The sequence below is a fragment of the Myiozetetes cayanensis genome, unplaced genomic scaffold (genome assembly GCF_022539395.1).
Source record: "Myiozetetes cayanensis isolate MyiCay16 unplaced genomic scaffold, myiCay2020 scf23, whole genome shotgun sequence".
Lineage (NCBI taxonomy): Eukaryota > Metazoa > Chordata > Aves > Passeriformes > Tyrannidae > Myiozetetes > Myiozetetes cayanensis.
Window position 1 is genome coordinate 7737408 of NW_026087445.1, and position 26023 is coordinate 7763430.

General features: G+C 47.2%; 1 protein-coding gene across 2 annotated transcripts in view; it reads left to right on the top strand.

The window, feature by feature from the left end:
• Positions 1-26023, top strand: part of COL5A1 (collagen type V alpha 1 chain) — a 139654-nt gene that overhangs the window by 83778 nt on the left and 29853 nt on the right. For both annotated transcript variants that reach the window (XM_050320012.1, XM_050320013.1), the window contains exons 14-34: positions 265-321; positions 444-497; positions 1115-1168; positions 1998-2051; positions 3687-3740; positions 4633-4686; positions 6087-6131; positions 8320-8373; positions 9906-9950; positions 10624-10677; positions 11303-11347; positions 12197-12250; positions 14713-14757; positions 15407-15460; positions 16981-17025; positions 18041-18094; positions 18449-18556; positions 19154-19207; positions 20442-20495; positions 24744-24788; positions 25083-25136. In XM_050320012.1, coding sequence (XP_050175969.1) covers positions 265-321; positions 444-497; positions 1115-1168; positions 1998-2051; positions 3687-3740; positions 4633-4686; positions 6087-6131; positions 8320-8373; positions 9906-9950; positions 10624-10677; positions 11303-11347; positions 12197-12250; positions 14713-14757; positions 15407-15460; positions 16981-17025; positions 18041-18094; positions 18449-18556; positions 19154-19207; positions 20442-20495; positions 24744-24788; positions 25083-25136 — 1137 coding nt within the window. The remainder of the gene's footprint in view (positions 1-264; positions 322-443; positions 498-1114; positions 1169-1997; positions 2052-3686; positions 3741-4632; positions 4687-6086; positions 6132-8319; positions 8374-9905; positions 9951-10623; positions 10678-11302; positions 11348-12196; positions 12251-14712; positions 14758-15406; positions 15461-16980; positions 17026-18040; positions 18095-18448; positions 18557-19153; positions 19208-20441; positions 20496-24743; positions 24789-25082; positions 25137-26023) is intronic.

Consider the following 26023-nt stretch of genomic DNA (forward strand, 5'->3'; position numbering starts at 1 on the left):
TCCCATCCAACCTGGCCTTGGACACTTGCAGGGATGGGGCAGCCCCAGCTTCTCTGGGCAAAGAGGGTTTGTTTGTCCATTTGTGGATGCCAACGTGCTGTTGGGGCAGCAGGTGACACTTCCTGGGGATACAAACATTGCTCCAAGGGTCGGTGGTCTCAGGGCACGGAGAGAACACGTGGCTGGTGGTGCAGTGGTGGCTTTGTCCCACTGGAGCAACAAAGCAGAGACACAACTGAGCCCCCTTTTCCCTTTGTGTTGCAGCTGGCGCTGAGGGGACCAGCGGGGCCGATGGGGCTGACGGGGCGACCGGGCCCCATGGTAAGTGAGGACACGGGAGAGGATGGGGCTCTGGGGTGTGGGCTCTGGGATACCTCCATGAATACCTCTTTCTTTACATTCTGTTGTGGAAAAATGAATTTAATTGTGTTCTTTGTCCAAAGGGACCCCCGGGCAGTGGAGGACTAAAGGGAGAGGCTGGAGAAATGGGACCTCAGGTGAGTGTGGGCACGTGGGGTGACTGGGGACAAACAGAGGTGTGGAGCAGCCAGTCCTGCTTTAGAGGCTGTTGGAAAGGAGGGATTCAGTAATCCAATGTCAGTAGAATGTAGGAAGGGGTGGGAACATCTATTTTGCATGTAAATGTCCCTCCAAGTGCCTGAATCTGGACAGGATTTTAAGCCAACAGTGTAAAAGTCTGCAGGTGACTTTGCCTTCCTGCAAAGACATCCGTGGAAGGGTCCTGTAAATACAAGATAGGCTGGAGCATGGGGAGTTCAGTAATGCTCAGGAAGTTGTTCTTCCAAGCTGTAAATCCTTCATTAAGGGGAAGTTGCCAATTTCTCCTGGTGCAGGATGTGATTTATCTACCCTATGTGGAGCTGCTTCCAGGGCAAAAGCTTCCTCGTGGATAGATGCCCACAATTCCCATCCGGAGATGCTCAGTCCTGAGCTTTCCTCGTGTGTTTATAACTACAGGCTCTGCTTGAGGGGTTCACCTCCCACTCGGTAGCCCTGACAGCCCCAGCAGTGCCTGATCCGGGCACTCATCGGGGTCTGTTCCTCATGCCTTGGGGTGATGGCATTTCATCCTCTCTCCTTGATGCCTTTGCAGGGTCCACGAGGCATCCAGGGCCCTCCCGGTCCGGCAGGAAAACCAGGCCGCAGGGTGAGTGTCCTGGCAGCTGCTCCGAGGCTGCATTAGCTACAATTTCTGCTGGAAACTGTTTTTGCTGCCAAACAATCCCCCAGCGCCCAGAGCGTTGCACAAGAGCCGGCTGGAGGCCAGGCAGGGGCTTGTCCAGGACCTCTCCGGACATCTGGACAGACAGGAATGAGGATGAGAGTTAAAAGCTGGGCAGTGTGGGGAGAACTGCAAGGCCACACGTCCCACTCTTTTTATCCTGTTTGGTTTTTTTGTTTTGTTTTGTTTTGTTTTTTTGGCTCTGCAGCTTTGAGGTTGTAGCTGCATAAATGCCTTGAAGTGGTTGGACAGTCCTCAAGGCTGGTGGAGTGTGAGGAAGATCCAGCCCCTGGGGGCAGTCTGGAGTTGGTATAAATCCTGCTCCCTCCTCTGTTGACATCCCCAGTGGTGATTTTTATTTCACACCATCCTCTGCCTCATCCTGATTCGACTTGCCAGAGGAAGAAACGAGCAGGTCTTTCGTGTGACCCACTTCTGGCTTCCTTAAAAGGGAAATTATCCCATTTCAATTTGCAGACATCATCATTACCATATCCTAAAGTGTGCTGGAAGATAATTATTTCAAATAAAAATCAATGACCATGTCCCAGCATCCCATGCAGTGAAGCAGCTTTGCTGCCGTTTTTCTCCCATTAGCTCCGGGCTGAGCCTGGATGTTGCTCCAAACACAGGGCAGGGGTTTTTCCCTCCCCAGCCCGTGGGATCCAACTTAAATAAACCCTCACTTTGCACAGACGTCCCTGTGGTCCCGACCTCCCCTTTGTGTCTGACTTTTTGCTTCTCTCTGTTGCAGGGCCGAGCTGGCAGCGACGGTGCCCGGGGAATGCCAGGCCAGACAGGACCAAAGGTAGCACCACATAGTTATGTCTTTTGGGAATCTGCATCTGCTTTTTAGCAGGAATGAACTGAGGGGCCCAAGGAGAAGGAGCCCACCTTGTTTTGGAGGAGGTTGTTTTTGGTGGTCCAGAGACTACTGTGAAGTTATGGAAGTTGAGGGAGGTTAAACACACTCCTCCTAGAAGGCACAATAGCAATTTTTCTTTTTCTTTCTATTTTTTTAATACAACTTTTTTTTTTTTTTTTTTAATTGCTGGATCCTCTTAAGGATGAAATATGCTCCCTTGCTTCAGAATGAAATATGTTGCAGTTGTAGAACAAATACTTCAGAATCCCAATTACAAAATCCAAACATGAATGAGTGGTTGGAACCATCCTAGAATATAACTACCAAAAGCATACTTATTAACTGAGGGAGGAAATGCAGGAGGTGTGGTGAGGAATTCTAATCCCCTTGTATTTTTGAGACAAAATCCCTTCATTCTGCTGGAATTACCAAGCGAGGAAGAAGCTGCTCTGCTGAAATTGAATGCAGAGGAAGTTTGCTCAGGGAATCATGTCTTAGAAGGTTTAAGTACTTTATTATGTAGATACTTAAAGCTGGAAGAGATGGGGGTTTTGATACAGAGACAGGAGACTGCAAATCATTTATCCAGTAAAGTGCTTTAATGAGCGTCGACTGCCCTCAGAGGAGGGGATGCCAGGGAAGAAGGGAAACAGAATAACGAGCAGTGCTGGAAAGGAGAAGGAAATTTGCTGTGAGGAGAGGCAGAGAAATGCTCCAGGACCTGCCAAAAAGAAGGGAGCTGGAGGTTACTCAGGGTGCATCCCAGCCAGCCTTGACCCACCCACTCTGCCCTCCCATCTGCCCAGGTGTAATGGAATTCCCTTTCCTTGCTTTCCTTTCCTTTTTAGAAGGGAGGAGCTGGCACTATTTTAGCAATTTACATACCATGAATGTGTGAAAATACAAGTGGCCTCACCCCTTTACAGAGAAAAAGGGACTTTGCTGTCTGTGGGGCCTTGCTCTCTGTCACCTACGACTTGCAAACACCCCTGTGCCATCTCTCTTCTCCAAAGATTTGGGGCATTTGGGAAACAGCTCTCTGTGCATTCCTGCCCTAGTTTCATTAAGACAACTTCCAGAATTTATTTACATATATTTATTTCCTTGGAATGCCCAGGAGGGTTAAAAAGGATGTATGGGATAGATTACATTAAAGCTCAGGATGATGTTTGGGAACCTGTTGGTAGGTGAGGGAACACCAGTGTTCAGTTTGCTCACCAGTGGATTGCAGTTTGTAATTCCATGGAATTAACACTAAATAAGTATTTGGACTACAAAAACCTGCCTAGAAGGGAGATGCTTTAGATCATGGAGAAGTCACTCAAAGAAACTCTGAAATCCACATGGGAAAGCATTTAAACTGTAGGTGTTGGAGGAGTTTAACTGCAAATGACTTTGAGGTTGTTGGGTTTTTTTCTTGTTTTAATCTATAACTTTGAAATCATCGCTGGTCTGATGGAAGGTGAAGGCTGAACGTCTGAGGGAGAAAATCGATCCCTCCTTGACATAGAAAAGAAACAAATTGGAAGGATGTTCAACTGCAGGTGGAAATGTGCTCTAAACTGGTTTTTCTTCCAGGGTGACCGAGGGTTTGATGGCTTGGCTGGTTTGCCTGGTGAGAAGGGAAATAGAGTAAGTTTTCTTCTACTTGTCTTCATGCCACTGGCTGGAATAAAACCTTGGCAAGAGGAGGTGGCTGGGAGAGACTGGGAGGAGGGCAGCTATTGCTGGGGACGAGCCACAGTGGTTTAATTAAGAGAGGATGAATGTCCCTAAGAGCATGTGGGATGTCACAGCATCCCTCCCAGCATTCCTCTCCCAGGAAGCTGCAGGATCCTTCTGGGATTACTCAAAATTGGAACTGGGGGGGGGGGGAATGCCTTAATAAAATGCAAACTAAAAATTAAAGCAGGAGGCAAAAGCTGCTGTTAGACAGTGCAGTTGGGGATGCAAATTGCCAGAAATTACAATGGCTTTAATCTCTTTGCTTTGTAATTAAACAATGAGGGGGTAAAAAATTGCCAGGAGGTGGTTATTTTGGCAGGCTGTGTGTCCCTCCCCTCCCTGGAGATACAGCTACTGCTTTATAAAGCAAGGGAGTGTTTGAGCAGCAGAGATTGAATTGTGATTACAAATTACACAGGGAAGGGGAGATGATGCCTGGGAGAGATGTTTAATCAACCAGCACTGGAGTGGCATGGCCTGGGCACAGCAATAACTGTGTGCAGAGCATGAGTCCTGCTTCTCAGGGAGATCCTTGGTTCCCAATCCCTTGAAAAAGTGTCACCAGTAAATCCCATGAGCTGCAGCCCCCAGGGATGAGTCTATGGGTGCTGGAGCCCATGAGGGGTAGAAGCTGCTGCTTCAGGGAGCACAGAGACAGCAGCTATGAGGGTACAAGTGCCTGCAGCAAGTGCAGACAGAGAAGTCAAGTCCATCACTTGGTTTATCCCCATTCCCTGACGTTTTCCATCGCCAAAGTGCTTCTGCCTTCTCTAAAGCATTCTCCGCCTTTCCTTTATAGGGTGAGCCAGGCCCCCACGGACCCCCAGGGGCACCTGGAGAGGATGGGGAGAGGGTAAGTCTGTCTGTGGATTCAGCAGCCCTTTGAATTCCTAACGAACCCCTGTAAACAAGAAGCAGATGCACCGTGAGCCAGAGACGTGGCAAGAGCAGCCGGCACACGAGACCTCGGTCCTGGTGCCCTGGGGATGCTGCTGGTGGCTGTGGAGGGAGGGGAAGCACAGCAAGGAGTTGGGAGTAAAGTGAAAAAGAGGAATTTGGTTTTAAAGATCTGGTCGGAAAGCTCGGGTTTTGTAAAAGGAAAGAGAAGATAAACCGAGAAAAATGTGAGCAAAGTAACGCTCCTGATTTCCTAAGACCCAGCGAGTCGTAGCAAAACCCGGGCAGCAGAAATTCCAGGCAGATGCGGGAATCAAAGATTAAATTGTTCACTTCTCTTTCCACTCTGTTCAGTCAATAATCAAAGGTCTCTAGCAAAGCTCAAACTAAGTGATTTCGGCTCCAGAGAGCCTGGTTTAAAGGGAGAGATTGAAAATGCTGAAGCCGGGGGTGTGAGGAGCGTGCGGTTTAACCGGGGGAGCCGCTATGGATTTCCCAGGCTCTAATCCCCTTCCACGATATTTTCTTTCCACCTTTGGCTATTTGTTTCCTCTGTAAAGCTCAGATAATAACACCTTCCTCGCCACAGGGTTGGGAGGATTAATTAGTTGCGGCTCTAAAGTGCTTTGAAGTCGAACAGAGCAAACCCGTGTCTTGCGGGGGAAGAACGAGTGTCTGGAGAACTTTAATCCTAAAAGAGAAAAAGAAACCATTTGAGGTGTGCAGGGAGCACGGAGGGCATAACTGAGAAGGAGAACAGGAATTTTATCAGCAGAGAAGGAGGGTTTACAAGGCCTGGTTGCTGGGATTGGTTTCCTAAGAGGGAGCCTCAGGTTTTGGGTTATTTAAAATGACTCGGGGGAAGCACCATCTAAAAATTTTGGGGTTTTGTTGGGACATCAGGAAGATATGGGAATAAGGGGATGAAGAATCACCCCTTTGCTGCCTCTGGTTTATCTGAGGAGCCCTAATTTGGCTAAACCACATTCCCAGGGTGTTGCTCCCATACTTCCTTGCCATTCAGTTTGGTATTAAATCTCGTGGTTATTGTCTCACATGCCCTGAATTGTTTCTACAACATCTTGTCTGGTAGCAAAATCCATCTTTATGAACATCAACGTGAATTATGAAGTATCCTTAGAGCATTTCTAATCCCTGGTAAATTCTGCACACACAGCATTAGTCTCCAGGCTTACAAGGTCTTCCTCATGCACAGATTCCCTTCCAGTCCTCCAGGGAAGCTGCTTCTCTGTGTGAATATTATTTAACAGGAAAGAAACACCTGTGGTTTGACTGCAGTATAACTGGTTTATTCTGTCTCTTGCTGCTTCTCTCCTTTTCTCTGCTGCTGAACAGGGAGATGATGGAGAAGTTGGACCCAGAGGTCTTCCTGGAGAACCTGTGAGTATCTTCTTTGTTGTCTTCTTGTACTGCAGCACTGCTTTGGGCCAGGTCTTGATGTGATAATGGTGTTTTTAGGGGTCCCATGGGGCAGCTCTCCTGGTACTAAGCAAGACCCTTGAAGTCCTTTTCTGCTCACAGTGCACAAAACTTCATCAATTTACAGTTTGTTTCTGTTTGGGCACCCAGTGGTAACAGCTGAACCAGGAGGTGGGAATTCCTGGTCTCAATAAGGTTAACAGAGATGTCAGTGGTGTTGGACAGAAACCTTTGGACCAACCCAAATAAACTCTTTCACAGAGTATCCCACTGAAAAAAAACAATTGGATTGTCAATTAGATACCCTGAGAAAGCATTTTTTTTTCCCCTCATACTGAATATTTTTTTCTTTACTGGCAACAGCAAGCCTTGCTTCTGGCTGGCTGTAGATTTTTGCATGTAGTGCAGTTGTTGGCTGCTTATTTCATCCAAAATGCATTTCCTTTGTTATGAAAAGAACATTATCTGTCATTTACCACCGGCTTTGCTCTCAGAATGTCTTATTTGGTTGTTCTAAGGCCCGGCGTGGTAGCCCGAGAGTAATTGATGGGAATTGTTGGACACAGTTCATGTGAGGAAGGGAAGGGTTGGCATTTACAGACTCACTGGAACTAAATTATAGACAAGATGTCTGATTAACTTCTGGGAAAGATTAATCAACTCAGCTATCTCCTTAGCACATGTCTAAGCAATAACTTATGGGTTATTAACTTCTTAAAAGCTTTTATGTGCTCAGGTAACACAGCAACAAAAGAGGAGCTTAAATGACGGTAATAGACACAGTGAAGTTTATTTTTGTTTCAGCAACGTGAGTAAAAATACCTGGGATGGCCAGAATAAAGGTTTCAGTTGCATTACAGGAATCTTTGTCAGAAATATAAACACCCTAAATCTGTGTGTTTTTCTTCTTCTCTACCCTGAGCCAAAGGAGGGTCTTTTTGGTGACTGAAAATAGTGGTGGGACTTCAAAATGGGTTTGCCTTCATCCTGCTCCATTTCCTTCCAGTTCCCATCAGTTGACAGCAGCAGAATTCCTGCTGTGCTGGGGTTTGTGCAGCTTTTTCAGTGCCTGGGACAGACCCCTTGGTTGATGCATCCAGTTTTGGCTGGTGTTTTTTGCAGGATCAAAATCCCCACAGCCTCCAGGATCAGGCACTTTGTTAATGTCACTTTACCCTGTAACATTTCATTTTAAATCCTCGGTTCTCTCTGCATCATAAAAAGGGGTACATACAATATTTGGGCAGACAGATGAGACCGCTCATCAATCATGAACGATTTTCCACCATGACAATGAATGAGCATCATCCATACGAATTCCCAGCCTTCCCTTATGGTCCCTCATTTCACAAAATGCCTGTGTTTAAGAGATGAGTTCTCAGACCTGCAGTGAGTGCACACAGACCCCATCCCTTTCCCGCTCCTGGAGGTCCAGGAGGTGCTGGGATGGGATTTGCAGAGCTTCCTATTGCAGGAATGCAATCCTCCTGCCATGTGTCTGCTTATTCACTGGGATTCTCCAATCCTACCAATTTCCCTGAAGATGACATGAGGTTAAATGTGGTGAGAAAGCTGGAAATGGAAAGAAAACACCAGGATACCAGGAGTCCTGACTGGTTAAAGCTGAAGAACCAAATGGCTTTGAAAATGTACATTTGTGCTGCAGGCTGAAAACCTTTCCCAGCCTTGCTGAGTTGTATAGATCGTTGATGATAAAAGCTAAATCTGGAGAGATTTTGAAATGCTGACCCTAACAATCCATTAGTGTTATCTGGTCATCCTTCATAACACTCCCCATCTAGAATGACTTGGCTGCAAAGCATTTTGCATCCTTGTGTGCATTACAGGGTAATCCAGGAATATGATTGAATTAATAAAAACAAGTTGGTGCAGGCGGGTTTTCTTCCAATCCAAAGAATAAATGCCTGTGCCTGTATTATTTATCTTTATAATTCAAGGCTATGTGCACACAGGATTTCTCCCCCCCTCCCAGTTTGTAAATCAAGAAAGCTGCTGTTGCTGCACTGCCAGCCCTGACGTGTCCCTGGGCAGTGCAGTGCTCAGCCAGGCACGAGCTCATCCTAATCCATGCTGGGGGGAATTGGGCACTGGAAATGCTTAACCCCATTTGTTTTTCACCTCCCCACAGGGACCCCGAGGACTTCTGGGACCGAAGGGGCCACCAGGACCCCCGGGGCCACCGGTGAGTTCCTGGGGCTGCTGCCCTGCCTGAGCCTTGCAGACAAAATTACCCCATCCCCATCAGCCATTCAGGCAGATGATCCAGCTGCATGATTTTCCACATCTGTGCAATGAAAAGCAGTGGTATTTCAAAGAAAAAAAAAAAGATGGCTCAAAGTCTTCTATTTTCCCCCATTTTCAGTGGTGTCACGTCCATTTAGGGCAGCTGAAGATTTGGCCCACCTGAGCAAATATTAATGCCTCGCTCAGGCTGAGGGGGAAGAATGGGAGTTATTAACACAGTGGCTTTGCTATTAACTTTTGCCTGAGGGCTGGTGAGGCTTTAAAGCAGTTTGTTCATATCTTGGGCAAAAGCTGAGCAAGGAGCACGTTGGTTTATATTCAGGAGACAATCACCTTATCCCTGGAAGTGCTGATGCAGGGACTGTCTCCCTAAATCACTGCTGCCTGCTGGAGTCCCACAACTTAAAAACCCAAACCCTGCTGGGGCTGAAGGGGTCAGTGTTTAATGGAGAAGTGTTGTGAAGCCCTTAACCCCTCCTGGGATGTGGAAACATCTTTGCTGGGAGCTCCCAGACCTGCTGAAATTTAATGAGGAGAAATTTAATGCAGGATTTGCTCCAAAACTGTCTCATCTCCCACAGATGTGATGTAATACCCAGATACCTTGGGCTGCCCCACAGCAAAAGATTAGCCTGGAGAACAGGGGGCTCAGGGAGAGCTTCTTGCCCTCTCCCTGAAAGGAGGTTGTAGTGGGGGTGGGTGTCAACCTCTTCTCCCAGGTAACCAAATGAGAGGAAATGGTCACAAGTGGCACCAGGGGAGGTTTGGATTGGTTATTAGGAAAAATGTCTTCATGGAACGAGTTGCCAAGCATTGGAATGGGCTGCCCAGGGAAGTGGTGGAGTCACCATCCCTGGAAGTGTTCAAAAAGCATGTGGATGTGGCACTTGGGCACATGATTTAATGGTGAACACGGTGGTGGTGGTGGGTTGATGGTTGGACTCGATGATCTTCAAGGTTTTTTCCAACCTTAACAATCCCATGATTATGAACCAGTGGCAGGGGGACATCTCCACCTGACCATGCACCAAATCATCCCCTCAGGGAAAGTTTGACCCCGGTTGCCTTTTGTTTTGGCTCAAGGCAGCTCAGCCCTGTTGCCTTTCCCTGCTGCCTGGTTGAATGATGCCTTGCTTCCCAAGGCAGGTGTTTCTTCCCGTTTTCCTTTGCTGCTCTGTGCCTGTTTCCTGTCAGAGGCAATCCAGCTGTGGTATTTAGCCAGGATTTGCTTGACCTGGTGCTGATTCTGCCTCCCAGGCAGGTTAAACCAGTGGGGAAAACACTGAAATGATTTTTTAAAGTGTAAACTGGAATTGGCTGCTCTACCAAACACCTTTAAAAAATTGTTCCCTTTCCACGTGGCCCAAAGGGCCTCCTGATGTTTTGCTGTTTTTTATGGCAATTTCCCTGCTTTTCTGGTGCAAAATGACGAGACATTTTCTTACTGCTGTTTTTTAAATCCTTTCTCAGGGTGTGGCTGGTATGGATGGACAAACAGGTCCCAAAGGGAATGTGGTAAGTTCTCACTGCAAATTTTTACAGGCAGCTCAGATATATGGAGCAAAATGTAAAATGTACTCTATTAGATTAGATTTGCTAATTGCTTTTTAGCCTGGTCTAGATTCCTATCAGAGCCTGTGAAAAACAAGAATATCTTCCTGCAGCAAATGGATGTTAATTTATTGTAATTTCTGATGGAATTACACATTATTTCCCCATGAAAGATGAAACGTTTTCGTCGAGATGTGTGTTGGTCTAATGAATATCAAAATACAGTAATTTAACTGAGAGGAAAAAAAGGTCTTTATATGCCTCGTACTCTGCACGGATCGGATGGAATGGATTCCCTGGAGAAGAGCTGATGCAGAGCCAGGTAGTGTCAGAGCCTTGCTCAGCTCATTTTGGCTGCAAATCCCTGCGGAGAAAGGAGTGTGCCTGGAAGTAACTTCCCCCCCTCCCTATCCCACTGGGAGAGAAGCTTTTTTCCAGGAGCTTTTGGTTACTGGCAGAGGGTGAGAGAGGGTTCAAGCTGCTGTGAGGGTGTGGAGCTGGGAGCTCAGGTCTATCCAGGCAGTGGGAACACAGGGATCCAGGCGTCCGCGCAGGGCAGGAGTCGTGGTGCCTGAGGACACACAGACCCTGCTCCCACTTTTCCTGCCTTCATCTCTGCCCTCGTCTCTCCTCACAGGGTCCTCAAGGTGAGCCAGGTCCCCCAGGACAGCAGGGTAACCCAGGTGCTCAGGTAAGAGCCAAACTCCTTTTCCATAAGTAGGGAAAAGGAATGATAATTTAACACAAGTTTCGCTCCCCTGCCAGAGACAGGACCAGCAACATGGAGACCTGCTGGGAACTGGTTTGGTGATACACTGCTGGTCCAAAACCTCCCTGAAAATGCTCCCAGTTTCAGATCCCCCCAGTTCTCACCTGGCTTTTGCTGCGTGGTGCAAAGCCAAGGCCAGGTCTGAGCCGTCCCTTTGGCCGAGTCACATCTTGTGGCTCACGTCTGATTTTTAGCATCCCACAGTCCAGTTGCTCCGGAGCCAGCTGGGTAATACAGATGTCCAAGCCTTGCTGTCAGCCTTCTCCACGGCTCTCAGAGAGTTTTGCTCCTCAGAGCAGCTCTGTTTCCACCCTGCTGCCCATGACCAGGTGGAGCAGCTCTCCCAAGGAGCCACCCTGTGCTAAAAAGGGATTTCATCGTCCTTCACAAGACATTTTGAGAACGAATAGAGCTGGGGAAACCCCCAGCCATCACAGGCACTAGAATAATGCTCAGCTGAGACTCTGCCAAGATGCATTTGGAAGGAATAACTTGTTCCTTAATGACTCTATTTTATTTATTTATTTATTTATTTTGCTTTTCACAGGGTCTTCCAGGTCCACAAGGCGCGATCGGTCCCCCAGGAGAGAAAGTACGTTCCAATATTACAGCTCTGGCCTCAGACAACTCTTGCCACTGATATGCATTTGCTCCCTCAGCTGCTCCTTTGCCCCATATGCAACATCTGTTTGCAGCTGTGTCCATGAAAGTCTAATGCCTCTCATTCCAGACAGAGGAGAGATCAAGACAGCACGGTTTACCTCGAATTCATAATATTTGCATTCATTTCCCCTCTGAGGAGAAACATTTTGAAGGCAGCCTATGGTAAAACATTAGGAGAGGACTGAAAATTGTCCTTTTTTTGTGGGCTGAACGCTTTGGATGGTAATGGGAAGTGTGTGTCCCGATGTGTGCACTGGGAGAAGCCTCTGCTTGTGTGGAGTGGACTCAAGTTATTGATAATTCCCCTGCAAAGGAGCATATTAAAGTTCTGTCAGATAAGTGGCACTTCCCAGTGGAGTGAGAAATCAGGGACTGCTAATTAAAAGGTACTCACTGAGCAGTGTTTGAGCAGCCAGCTGGGGCAGCTCCTTTCCTCCTTAATCACACTGAGATTTGTCACCAAAGAATGGGCATTTCTTGATCCCATGACCCCACAGTTCAACATCCTCCACCTTGTCCTGGAGCCCCCTGTGCAGCACCGTGTCCCTTTGGCAGGACACAGGTGGTGCCCCCATGCCCTGAGCTGTCAGGAACTCTGGGACAGCTCTGCCCCCAGAAATAAACACACCCCCTACAAGTCATGGAAGCTTTTCCAGCAGACTCGTGTCTGTGCAGCCTTTCACAGATAGGAAAAGCAAGAAGTGTGGCTGAAAAGCCCTGTCCTCTGATGCTCTGGAGACTTTGACCACTGAACTGTTGGCTTTCTGTTTGTTTTTAGGGGCCGCTGGGCAAACCTGGTCTCCCTGGCATGCCTGGGGCAGATGGGCCTCCGGTAAGTCATCCTTTCCTAATTCCCTGCTTGGCACAGGGTTGGATCCTGCCCCATCCACCCTGGAATGGACCTTGGGCTTGTGAAATTCATGATCCCACATCGTGGCTAAACCCCAGCCAGCAATCAAACCCCACAGAGCCGCTCCCTCTCTCCCCCACCACCAGTGGGATGGGGGAGAGAATGGGAAGGGTAAAAGCTGGAAAACTCATGGGCTGAGATAAAAACAATTTAATATGGAATCAAGCAGCACAGCCCACAAGGTCAGGCTCACCCTTGCCCATGTGCCTTGGCTCCCAGCTTTGCTCACCCTGGGTGCTTCTCACCAACTCCTCAGGCCTCTCTTTCCCTTCCTCCTGCTTCTCCTTTCAGTTCTCCAAGCTTTGGCAGCTCCCCGAGGCAGGGAGAGGTTTCTCTGTGTGTATTTATGCACACCACAGCACGTGCCCAGGGTGCTCCTCACCTCTCTCAGGGCAGCCAGGCACGGCTGCACAGCGGTGATAAGAGCAGGGTGAAATTACATGTCACTGTTCTTTTCTTGCAGCTCCCTCCTGTCATCCTACTTTAAACACAATTTGCTCCTTGCTCTCGAAATCGGTCTTAAAAATCTCCAGCCTTTAAACCTGAGCTCATTTTTACCCATCTCAGTGGCACCTGGTTTTAAGAATGAAAAATGTAAAGCGGTTGCATTCTATTAATGCAAATGCAGAGCATGGGAAAAAAAAAGAATTTAAAAAAAAAAAATTACATTTTCCACCCTGGGATTATCATTCCTACCAGGGGCACTTGGAACATCGGTACAATTGTTAGCTGAGTCAACAGAGCAGCTAAAGCAAAGCCCAGAACATCTCTAAATCTGTAGTTTTTGATGTGAAATTCCTGCAGGAGCCTCCAGGGAGGTTCTGCTGGAGAAGCCGCCGGGTCTATTTTTATGCAGCCTGGAGGCTGTGTGAGACCTGCAGGCTGAGCACATGTGGGGGGGTGTGGACACAGGCCCTGTCCCACAGGTAGACCTGTGGATTTGTGTGGATTCTGAGGCTTTGGAAGCACGGGGGTTGCTCTTTCCAAGGACAAAAACCCGCCCATGTTCTATTTATAGAAGGCGGTGTTGGAAGACACCTGAAAATCCCCAAGGGCCTCACTGCGAAAAGCCAACTCAGCTGCTCATCAATTTTTTTGATCTCAGCAGCAGTGGTGGAGATGGGCATTTTGAAAACAGTGGTGATTTAGTGCAGAGCTGGACCAGGGCTTTTGAAGTCGTTCTGCACGTCCCTTGTGCCTCCCCTGGAGTGCAGGGACACACCTGGAGCTGAAGGCTCCTTTGTGCACTGATGCTCTTGGTGCCATTTAAACTCACAGGAAAAAAACTGAGATTGGACTTTCTCCCACCTTTTTTTTTTTTTTTTTTAAATCTAAAAATGACAGCTGTCATTTGGTTTCTTTATTAATCCAGCTTATTTTATGAAATGCAGCTCATCTGACATTCCCGTTCTGAATCTGATGATGGAAAACACTCTTAGAATTTTCTTTGTTATAGTGGCAGAAATTCACTGCTGTATTTGAAGGAGAGAGTTCATAAATAAAGAATCCATTGAGTGTAGAAGGTCTGAGTGGCTTTAGAGCAGCTAAAGCAGTTTCCATCATCCTTATAAAATGAAGGTCTCTGGGTGTGAAGCCCTTGCAGGGGTTATTTTTGTCATTCAGACATTGCCAACCCAAGATTCACCTTCCATCCTGGCTCCATTTTGGATCCAGCAGTAGGGAAATCACTAAAAACTATTTTCATGGCCTTCCCTGATTTCTCATCAATCCTCCAAACTGTATCTGAGGCAATTCACACATCTGTTTCTCTTCTGCAAAAAGAATTCCAAATGGCTATCGATGAGAATGTGTTGGAAACTCTTGGATGTCGAGTTATTCAGCATCAAATCCCAAGAGGAATGCTGGCCAGCATCCAGCCTGCCTCTGTCTAGCAGGGATGCAGGTTAGCTGAGGATTTGTCATGAGATCTTGTACTGGACTCCAGGAATTAGGAATTTAATGAGGGGCTCTGACCAGTCTGGGCATCTTGTGACCTTCACAAGTTTGCTGACACATGGACTTGATTTTATCTGTTTTCCTTATCTGCAAAATTCAAATGCTGCTGAACTCACCGAGCTGTTCAAATATACAAAGAATATTGAAAAAATGCTTTGTGCTTCTCTGCTGAAAGGTAGGGAAGAGCAAAAGCATAAATAACCAGGTAGAAAACCACCAAGGACCCAAATGCTGCTCTCTTCCTTTTGGGACAAGCTTACTCTTGCAAGGTGGTTTCAGGGGGGGCCACTTGTCTCAGTCAGAGCTTCCTGGGGAGCAACTGTTCTCTGACAAATAAATCTGAGCTGCCAGAGCAGCTCGTTGGCTTCTGAAGCTTGAGATGTGCACTAAACCCCAAATCCTCTTCTCTTTGTCTCTTTTATTAACAGGGTCATCCTGGCAAGGAAGGTCCTCCTGGAGAGAAGGGGAGTCAGGTAGGTGTCCACAAGACCCTGGTCACTGCTAAGGGGAAGGTCCTGGGTGCCAGATCTCCATGGGGCTGTGGGAATGGCTGGGCAGGCAGGGATGTGGGGCAGGGGAGGTGGCAAGAAGCAGACCTGGCTGAAATTTGAAAGCTGAGCCCAGATTTCATCTGCTTGCTTGCCTCTTCTGGTGCTTGGGTGGGTCTTTTCTCAGCTCCTCCCAGCTCTCCTGGCAGTGAGGCTCTATAGCACAGTGGACAGAAAAACTGACCCTGTGAAGGGAAACCTTCTCTTAAGAGACACAAATAAATATCCTTTGTGGCACAGGGAACGCAGAAAATAGCTTGTTTGTTTTTTTGTTTGTTTGGGGAGTTTTTGTGTGTGTGGTTTTGTTTTGTTTTGTTTTTATAAACTGACTCCTCTCATCCTCCTTTTCCTGTTGGATGGATCTTTGCCATCAGCTCAGCCCAGCACACTGGCTGGAGGTGCTGCTCCTGCAGCTCTCAGGGCTCTTTTAGGCTATTTTCAGGTGGCCACTGCCATTCCTGCCAGGTCTGAAGCAGCCAGATGGCTGGAAATTTGTTTTCCACACCCTCTCCTTATCACTGCACCTTTGCTTTGGTTTTGACATGTTTTCCTTTTTGCATTTTGCTCCCCCCAGGGTCCCCCAGGCCCGCAGGGCCCCATCGGTTACCCGGGACCACGTGGAGTCAAGGTAAGGAGGGCACAGGAACAGTGTCCATGGCATTGCTTGTCCAGCTGGAGCTCTCCAGCCTCTGCTGGAGGTGGACAGATGTCCCACCATGGCTCTTAGGGCCACCTCAGCGACCAACAGCATTTATTGGTCAAGCGAATCTCAGTCCAGCATCTTCTCCTTCCATGAGGATTCCAAATTTCCTGCTTCCCAACAGCCCCTCCTGGCACTGTTCAGTGCTTTGGAGAGATTCCTCTTGTAATTCCCAGTGAGCATGGCTCGCTCCCATTCCCATTGTTTCCAGTTTACAACCCAAAGTAAATCTCAGCCAGAATGTGAAGACTTTAACGAGGCCTGTTAATAAAACAAACCAGCCTATTACTAAAACAAAGCGAGCTTTTCATGCTCCTGATCCAAAGCCTTGTTAGGCAGAGTTTGTGCATCTCAGCAATGAGCTTTGTCACTAGATTGAATTCCAGCTTTTCCTTGCTCCTGCTGCCTGCAGCCCTGCATGCTGATGACAAGGCAGTGGGGTTTTTTTCCCCATTCAGCCCTGGCTGTTATACCCATCAAGATGCATTAGTTCAGGTGCAGATGCATCCTGCATCCCAAAGATCCAATGAATCTGCAGGGATCTGCACTGGCAGGTGCAAACACAGCTTGGGGACTGACTAGAGGTGAAGTTAAACCCTCTTAAGCCCCCTTTTTTTTCAGTAGCAGAAACCCATTTGCTGTTCTGCCTTCAGAATTTAAACGGGATTTAACCAAAGCAAACTTCCATCTCATTTCTTGCAAGGTTGCAGATTGAGCCGTAGTGGTCCACTAGGGAATGGTTGGCTGTGGTGTTTACCACTAAAGTGGAACAGCTCCACATTAAAGTGAGCTGCAGAAAGTGTGTCATGCACCAGACCCTACAGACAAGGTTTGGCTTCCTACAGGCAGAGTTCTATTAACTGCACGAGCCTCCAGCCTGGAAAAAAAAATGTTTGGATTTGTAGCTATATATAATTTTTAGACTTTGCCTTGCTCACCAGAACCCTGTTCTGTGGCAGAGATTTGATGTACTTCTAATTATACTTTTTCTTGACATGTCGAAGGGAAGAAAAAAATTTAAACACACAAAATAGCAAATTATTCCTCAAAAAAACCCCAAAATATGGGGGTGGGTTTTGTGCTGCACTGTACAGCTGGTGCAGATACTCGAGGGTGATGATTTATCCCAAGAGACGGGATGTTTGTATGAAGAAAACTTCTAATAGTGAACTTTATCCCTGGAAACAGAACTTGTGGGTAGAGACCACCAACCCAAAATCAAGTCAGCAGAGGTTGGTGACTTTAAGATGCTCCCTGGTGACCCAAAAACCAGAGGTCAGCAGCTGATATTCAATCAGCAATATGTTTAGGAACATCACAGTTTGTAGAAATCCCAAATGTCAACATCAGGGAAAGCAAAAAAATCACCATAATTAATAGTGATTTTTAGTTTCTTCACTCTAAGCTGTACTGATACCATTGTAACATCTTGTTTTATCTCCTGCAAGGGAGCAGATGGAGTTCGTGGGTTGAAAGGCACCAAAGGTGAAAAGGTGAGTTAATTCTGCCCACTTGGGTTGAATCTCTAAAGCCTCTGAGCTTTGTTGCAGATGGGTCTCACAGGATGCTCCCTGGGACATTTTCTCCTGCACAAGGGGTTTCTCTTGGACAAGAAGTGGGACTGAGCACCCAAAGGACCCATAACCTCTTTGTTTGTGGGCTGGGTGCAGGATGGACAGCCCAGAGCCCAGTGTTGGGATGATTTCCCCCAACAAGATTTGTTTCTGAAGTGATTCCATGGAGCCTGAAGGGTTTGTGAGTGTTACAGCTGGATAACAGTGCACAGGATGTGTTGCCTGGGACCCAAATCAATGAGAGAGTCAACACAGTGTATCCCTGCATGTCCCAAAGATGCAGTTGGTTTCTCCCAGAGGAAGAGCAGGAGGTGGAGAAAAATCTTACTCAGTCCCATAAACAAATCCCTGTTCCTTCATCCTTGCCTCCCCCTTTCCCCCCCAGCAATTCAGCAGCAAATCCAGCAGTTTTAGCAAGGGAATCCTTACAGGGACCTTCCAAACTTTAAAAGTCTTTCTGGGAACCGTGTCTTCATTGCCTATCAGGGATTAGCTGTAGGATGAGATACATTATTGATTGGAGCTCTGCAATTAAATCTTCTTGGCTGAAAGAAATACTGCCAGTGTCCTAGAGGCTGCCTGGGAGCCTGGTGTAAAACATCCTCCACGAAAAGAAAACCAGTTGTACTCCAGAAATAATTGGTTCCTGGTCCTGCTGAGGTGGTGTTATTCACACCGGGCCAGATTTGTGGTCTCGGCTTGCGGCCAGCATGGGATGGAGGGAACACTTTTTGGGATCCCCTGGGATCAGCCACAGCCTGACTGGGTTTCCATGGCTGTTTGTTCACACCAAAGAGCTTAGAGGAGCCAAAGTGATGGGCAGTGTGGGGATTCCCCTCTCTGAGCAGTGAATCTAGAGAAGTTTTTTTTCCTATTTTTTTCCCCTTTTACACACCTTGTCTGATTTTTTTCCCCCCCTCTCTCCATTATTTAGGGTGAAGATGGCTTTCCTGGCTTCAAAGGTGATATGGGCATCAAAGGAGACCGGGTAAGAGTCTGTGACTGATGTGATCTTGTTGTGCTTTGGCTTTTCAAACCCATGTGTTATTGTTCAAAGGCAGTTCAGGGTGCGTTGCAATCAGAGCTAATGAAGGCTCTTTCCATGGAGAGAATCTGTGTGGGGATGCTGGAGCAAAAGATGGATGTTGTGTGGGAGATGCTAGCCAGGCTGTGGGAATAAAGGTGTGGTGGTAACAGTCCACACTTTACAGTCTTGCCTGAGCCTCCTGGTGAAGAGCAGCTTTCCCCAGGAGCTGTTTTGGCACCTGTGGGGGTATTGCTGGCAGAAAACACGGGGTCTGGGATCCTCCTGCCTCATCAATGCTTGTCTTCTGATTAACAGGGGGAAATTGGACCTCCTGGCCCCCGGGGTGAGGATGGTCCCGAGGGTCCCAAAGGTCGCTCCGGCCCCAATGGAGATCCAGGTCCTCTTGGTCCTGCTGGGGAGAAGGTGAGTCTCGAGGAGGGAATTGCCCAGGGGTGTTTTAACTAAAACCCACCTTTATTTGGGTGTCTTGGGTGGATGACCAGAGCAGTGCCCAGTGTGGCAGGGACAGTTTTAGGGCAGGGGGATGAAGAGGAGCTGTAGGAGCTTTGTGTGAAGGGAGGCCTGAGTTGTTCAGCACAAAGACCAGAGGAGATCCCAGGGAGGTGGTTTTAGTGCAGCAGCACGGCTTGAGTGTGTTGACACATGGTCTCTTTGGGATTATCTGCTTGACAGTAAAAAATAGAGAAATTGAAAGTATCACAGACTCCAGTCTAATTTCTATGTTCATCCAGTCGGAAAAAAAAAGAAGATATAAAAACCCAACCATTCCCACCAAGTCCCCAGCACATTTACAGTGCTCACTCTGTACCATCTCCCCGGGGTGTCCCTCAGGGAGGGCAGAGGATGATCCCAGTGCCCCAAGAGCTTTATTCCACCCACATCTCATCTGCTTTGCTCTTGACTTCCCTGCACTTGGCGTCTCCCCTTTCTGCGGGTGCGGAGCTGAAGCTGCTCCCGAGGTCTCTTGCCCAAGATAACACACTTTTATTTGTGTTCCAGGGAAAACTCGGCGTGCCAGGACTGCCTGGGTACCCAGGCAGGCAGGGCCCAAAGGTAACTGGGCTGGGGGTGGTCTTTGGGAGGGGTGGGATGTCCTGGGGAGCCCCAGCCGGGCTCTGCCAGTGCAGCCGTGCAGAAAGCTCAGCCCCCCACTCGTGGGATGAGGTCCCTCCTTCCCACCCAGGCAGGACGAAAATATAGATGGGTAAAAATAGCTCCCAGCCTTTGGCTCAGTGGGATTCAGGGGCTGGTTCTGCGTGGCTCCAGTCTCCTGAAGTGGTGGGAAGAGATGGAGAGGGGATGGGGCGTGCAGGACTGCTTTGGTGATGGATGCAAACAGGCTCCTTGTGAGCTTTCATGCTGGGATTAGGCATAATAGTCCTTCCCCTTGTATTATATTTTATATCTCCCACGATCTGTGCTAGTGTTACCTAATTAATTAAGTATTAGAATGAATAATGAATCAGGGCCTCCCTGAAATGAAAATAAAACTGCCGTTTTGCAGATTTGCAAACATCCTTTGTAGCTTATCTACACGCCCACCTTCATTTGGGCCACTTTCAAGTCACTTTCTTAAAATTAAAACTGTGAATTCCACTACACAGATGAAGGCTAAAGCTCTGTTTTTACATGCCCTGGAGGCTTTGGGAACTTATGTTTTTGTTAACTTTTTTTTAAGAATCATGTTTTATTATTCATCTTCAATGCTTAAAAAAAAAAAAAAGGAAAAGAAAAGAAAAAAATAAAAACCAGGCTTGTTTAATTCTGGAGACATAATTATCTGCAAGAGATTGTTTCTTCAGTTTTGTGGTTGTGGCGCTCATGGTTTATTTTTTTAATTTGCATTTTATATGTGGGGTAGAGGTTGGGAGTTTTTTGCATTTCTGTGACTAATTCATATTTTAAAAGCAGCAGCAGCTAATCTCCAGGCACTCACATCAGAAAGGAACAAGCCAGGAGTTAAATTTTCATGTGTAACGTGGTGACTTAGGAGCTAAAAATCCAAATTCCTGCCTGTTCCCTGGGCGCCCGCCACAACCGTGGGCTTGGTCTTTGCAGTGACTGCTAATGAGGGACGGACCTTCCTCTTGTTGTTGTTGTTTCTGGATTAAATTTCGTTTCTGAGGTCATTTCAGGTCTGTCTGTGCTTGTGTCGTTACTAAGGTTTAAGAAACAAGGGCTGGGAGCTGCAGATGCTGGCGGGTCATCCCAGGCTGGGGTGGATGGGCTGAGCTGCCCCTTTGCCTGTCCAGAATCTCTTACCCTCTCTTTGCTCTTCCCCCAAAAGGGCTCAATCGGCTTCCCAGGATTTCCAGGAGCCAATGGAGAGAAGGGCACACGGGTAAGAGCTGCGTTGTCTGGATGCTTTGCTGATTTAATTCCCCCCGAAGCTCCCGGGGCAGCACATGGGGCATCAACTCTTTGGCTTTTGCCCCAAGAGTCTCGTCCCAGGCTGAGATTCCCAGCACAGGACCAGTGAGAGGCTCCCAGTGGCGGCTGTTGGGAGAGGAGGATGCTGGGGACAGCACAGTCAGCTCTGCAGCTTTCCAATTAAACCCTGGAAATTTCCCCCTCAAGACATTTTAAGGGACTCCTTTGAACCTGAATCCTTCCCGCCCTGTCAGACTTTCCTCAGGGCACGAAGAGCTTTTTAATTAACAGTAATTATTAGAGATGGTTGAACCTGCTCTGAAGCAGCAAGAACCACCGTTAACCTAACTGGGAATTCAAAATGCAGAGCTGAAAATTTGTACCAATTCCTCCTTTTAATAAGCTCTTCAAAATTCATAGTCCCCCCTGAAGTGTGGGGGCTCCATCCCCAGACTTGTCTCTACCTCTCACCCACCTCCACAGACTTTGCCCTGAATAGGGATTGTCTAAATATACAGATTTATTTTTTATCTTGTGAAAATCACGCTTGAATTAAGGGATTCAGAGTACAAACAAAGTCATTTTCTGCACCAGCTCTGGTCACAGTGACAAGAAGGGGGAGTGAGGATAGCAAGTGGAATTAGTTTCCTTTTTTGCTCTCATTTAAATACAAATGACTTCTAACAGACGGGTTTGAGAGGAGCCCAGCAAATATAAATCACTTTGCACTGCATTAATATCATACCACTGAAATTTGGTTTATATCCATCCTCCCCCTATTTTTTTTTTTTATTCCACTGAGTAATTTCATTTTATTCTGAGCTACAAATGCACATCCTCATCCCTCCCTCTGCTCCAGCCAGGCAGGAGGAGGGAGCCCAGGAATAAGGCAGCTGCCACCACAGCCTTGAATTCACTGAAGCCCTGTAATTACCACCCATCTTATCAAATATACAGCAATAAAACCCTTGGGCTGGGGGTTTGGCTGGTGTAAAACAGCAGGGGAGGAGATGGGAGATGTGCTGCTTTGCATCCCTGAACATCCACATCCCTCCACGTCCGTTGGCCGATTTTATCCTGGTGGGATGGGATGGGAAACCTTTCAGGTACCAGGAGTTGGGGGTTTATGAGTTTGGAACAAACCCCAAGGGTTAGACTGGTTGAATTTTGGCATTATCCAGCCTGAAAGGGATGGAGGATGGAGCAGGAGTGAGGGGAAAGGGCCCAGCTTCAGAACCAAGCAATGATAAGAGAAAAAAAAGGCAAAACATCATCAGTTTGCTCATTTTTATTCTAAATGAGGTTTGTACCCTTAGTGCAGGTGGTGAGGACACTTAGTTACACCCCTTGGCAGGCCACACATTTCTTCAGGAATTAAAAAGAGTTTTCTTACGTTTCAAATGTTGTTTTACTCCATGGTAATTTTAATTTTTTTAAATTTATTTGGTTTTATATTTTATTTTCAATATGTGATTGGACCATTTCTGCCATTTTACACCCCATCCAGCAGCCTGCACTTGTTCTATCATTGTATTTGTATGAGTGTGTGAGAGGGAAGATTTTCAGGAACAAATCTTTCCTTTAGCAAAAGGAGCCCAGCTTGAAATTTTTCTTAATAGCAAAAATACTGATTTTCAGTAACAGTTTTGGTATCTGTATTGTTGTGGTTTTTTTCCTCCCAAGTATCCCATTTGAAATAAGAGAAAAGCAATTATATACAGAATTATAGGCTGAGCTGGGATCACACTGCTCCAGTCCAAACGGAGACCATCATCTTAATTTAAGCCTCGTTGAGTTAGACTTGATAAATCCCCCTCTGTTTCTCCTAAGACCACTAAATCTGCTGGTTTTATAAGTGTGTTCACACAGAGTCGAGAAAAGAGAATTTCCAAGATTTGCTTCTCCAGTGCCTTGTGGAATAACCCAATTTGCAGCTGAAACAACCCCAAATCATTTATTTGTCTTTTCTTTAACACGGCATTACCATTACCCCGCTCAACGTGGTTTATGTGTCCAAAATAATGTGAATCAACTCGTTTCTTCGTTGCAGACTCATTCTCGTTGCAAAATGGAAATAAGCTTTGCAGCTTGTTATTTCAGCAACACAAACAGTCTTCCCAAGGCCTTAAATAATTTAAAAAAAAAGGTGAAAATCCAAGGCAGCCACAGCAATCCACACCAGCACAGGCAGCTGAATTTTGGTGTTGTTGGAGTGACAAGGAGGAATGGCTTCAAAGTGACAGAGGGAAGGTTTGGATCAGATATTAGGAAGAAATTCTTCCCTGTGAGGGTGGGGAGGCCCTGGCACAGGTGGCCCAGGGGAGCTGCCCCATCCCTGGAAGTGTCCAAGGCCAGGTTGGACGGGGCTTGGAGAAACCTGGGCTAGTGGAAGGTGTCCCTGCCCATGGCAGGAGGTGGAATGAGATGATCTATAACGTCCCTTCCCACCCAAATCAATCTGTGACTCCATGTTTGGTGTTCTTGGAGAATTATAAGCCATTAAATAAATACCCCAATAGTGTTGGTGAGCAGCTGCTCCTCACCCTGCCTGTCCTCAGCTCCAGGTGAGCTCGGGGGAGCTTGCTCGGATATATCAAAAACCTGACCATGAAATCAATAGCTGGACGTGAATAAGTGATCTTATTTTTAGAGCTGATGGGCCTCTGCCATTAGCAGGGGGTAATAGATCTCCCTGCCCTGACAGAGCCTGGGGGTTGTGGAGGGACCCAAATCCAACCATTTATTTGTGTGCCTAGAAAATAATCGGAATTCAGATGGCTTTATGTCAAGATCTCTGTTTGAAAAATATAGGTCTGTGTGCATTTACAGTGCTATATAAATTCTTTGCAACAGTACATGGGGCTGAATGCATGATTAATGACAGCAATGAGAAGGGGGAATTTTGCTTAAAAATAGAATTGAGGAAGAAGGAGAGGAGTGTGGGGGCTACCTGAGGGGAGACAGCACACACTCCTCTCCACCTGCTCCAAATTTAGCCTCCCAGAGCTAAAAGAGAAACCAGCTGGAGTACTTTAAAGTGATTTTTGTAATTAATTTTAAAAAAGTATGCCAGCAGGGTTTATTAAATGGAGCCGCAGAACAAGGAGGATTCAGCAGGACTAATTTTAGTAGCTTGAAGAAAGTTGATTGTAAAGTTTCCCAGCTCCTGTTTTATGTTCAGCTGGTTAATGAGTGCCAGATACGGGAAGGCAGGATAGCGAGATGATGGATTTGGGGCAGAAAATGGCAAGTGATATTTTAAGCATTCAGCATTCCTCGCACAGGAATCGAGTCTTCCTCATCCTTCCTTTTACCAGGTGATTGGTACCAGTAATGAGCTGCAGGTCCAAAGGGGGGAAAGTTAAACCTCTCAGAACTTTTTTTTCTTTTTTGGAGACTTGACACCGACCAAAATAAGTGTTTTCAGGCCATTAGTTTGCTTTGAGGCGCGGGGTAATGGAGCTTAATGTAGTGCCAGATTTAGGACCCTCTGTCTTTTCTCCGTCAGGATTAATCACAGTCACCCATCCTGGGGAGCTGAGTGCATCTGTCAGATCACATGAGCCTCCTGCTCCTGCTCTGCACAACGATGCCTGCAATCACTTGTTCAGCACAGAGTTTGCAGCGACCAAGAAAGATTTGTAAATATGTAGGGCAGCTTAATTGGCTTGTGTGGCATAAAATCAGCGCTCCGAGCAGGAATCCTGCTCTGCTGCTGTCACTCCTTAAATGCTGAGCAGCAACACGTGTGGAGCAGCAGGATGAGGACCAGCCCTTCCCCCTGCTGGGAGCTGGGGGAAGGGATTAGCAGGGATCAGTGGGGGGAAAAAAAAAAGAATTATAGGTGTTGGGGTGGCAGAGTTGAATGGCTTTTTGCTGGCTGTGCTGTGGGTTTTTGGGAGACTGCATGGTCTGAGTGGGTGGCCATGTCTTTGAAAGCCTTGGTGGTGTTGTAAAGGACTCAGAATACTGTTTCTTCAGAGAGGCATTCCCTCAGATAACAGATGCTGTCTGGGCATTGGAATGATTGTCCAGACCTGCCCAAGCATTACAAATCAAAATAAATACAAGAAACAGAATGTGAAAGTAAACCTGCTGTTGACTTTTTCATCACAACTGAGAACCAGCAAGGTTTTGAGGCACTTTGTAATGGGCTCTGTGATGAGATCATCTGCTCTGGTGCTGGTTGCTAACTCCTCTTCCTTTCTTTTCATTCCAGGGGACACCTGGCAAACCAGGTCCAAGGGGGCAGCGTGGTCCAACGGTAACCAGCCTCTCTTGTGCCTTTTGAAAGCTTGTCATGGAAAAGGGAAAGTGGGATCTGATTTGTGTCTTCACTGGGGGGTAGGATCTGGCCTTCAGCACTCACAGCTAAGCAGAGGGGACACAGTGATTTGGGGCTGGGTGTCACCAGTGAACATGAAGTCATCAGACCCCAGTGGGAGTGGTGATGGCTCCTGTCCTCCCTTGGTGCTGGTGGGATGACTTGTTGCCTGATCACAATGTAGCTGTGGGTAGCAGAACGGGCTAAAATGTCACTTTTTTGTGTCTTTTTAAGGGTCCACGTGGGGAAAGAGGCCCTAGGGGAAGCACTGGAAAACCTGGCCCAAAGGTAAGGTGTTGGGGAGCCTTCAGTGTCACATCCTAACAAGTGTTGGAATGGAGACTGTCTGGTTCATTGCCCTCCACTTCCCTCCTCTCTTTTCTCCACTGGATTTGGAAAGCTGAGCCCTTCTGAGCTCTATTCCCAGCTAAATGGCTGATAACCCAACTGTAAAACACATGCACAGGTTCTAAAAATGTGTTGGCCCACGATTCAACATCAAAATGCACAGATTGGAGCCATCTCAACAAGAAGGGGAGGGAGCTCCCCCACATCAGCACAACCCTCCAACACCCTGACACCTCCCCTAAACCCTCTTTTTTGGTGTTTAAGCAGTGTTTGAATCACCTAGGAACCCTTAGGCTGTGCCATGGGTGAAGGTCTCCAGATCCTTACACCTTGCTGAGCCTCTTTGCCTGCCCACTGTTGGCCCAGGATGGGTCACCAGGCAGGATTAGGTACTTTATTCCCAGCCAACCTGGGGAGGCACACTCAGCTCCAGAACCTGCTGCACAGACTGATTCCATGACCATTCCATGACTGATTCCATGTCTCTGGGCATGATGGAAGCCACGCTTTTGTAGCGAGGCATCGTCAGCACCACACTGCCAGATATAAAAATAAATGTCTCACCTTTGTGTTGGCATGAATTTTTGATAAATACCTCATCTTTGTGGTGGCATTTATCTCTCAGAGGGAGGCCATTGTGTAGTGGAAATATCCCAAGCTCACTGATGTTATCTTTCCTGTATTTTTATTAAGCCATGTGGGGAGGAATGAGCAGCTGCTTATTTGTCACTGGGTGCTGCTCCTGATACAGAATTATTATTAGAGAGGGACAGGGGAGTGGGTGGTGTGGTGTCACCGTGGGCTTGGTGCCATTTGAAGTCTTTGCA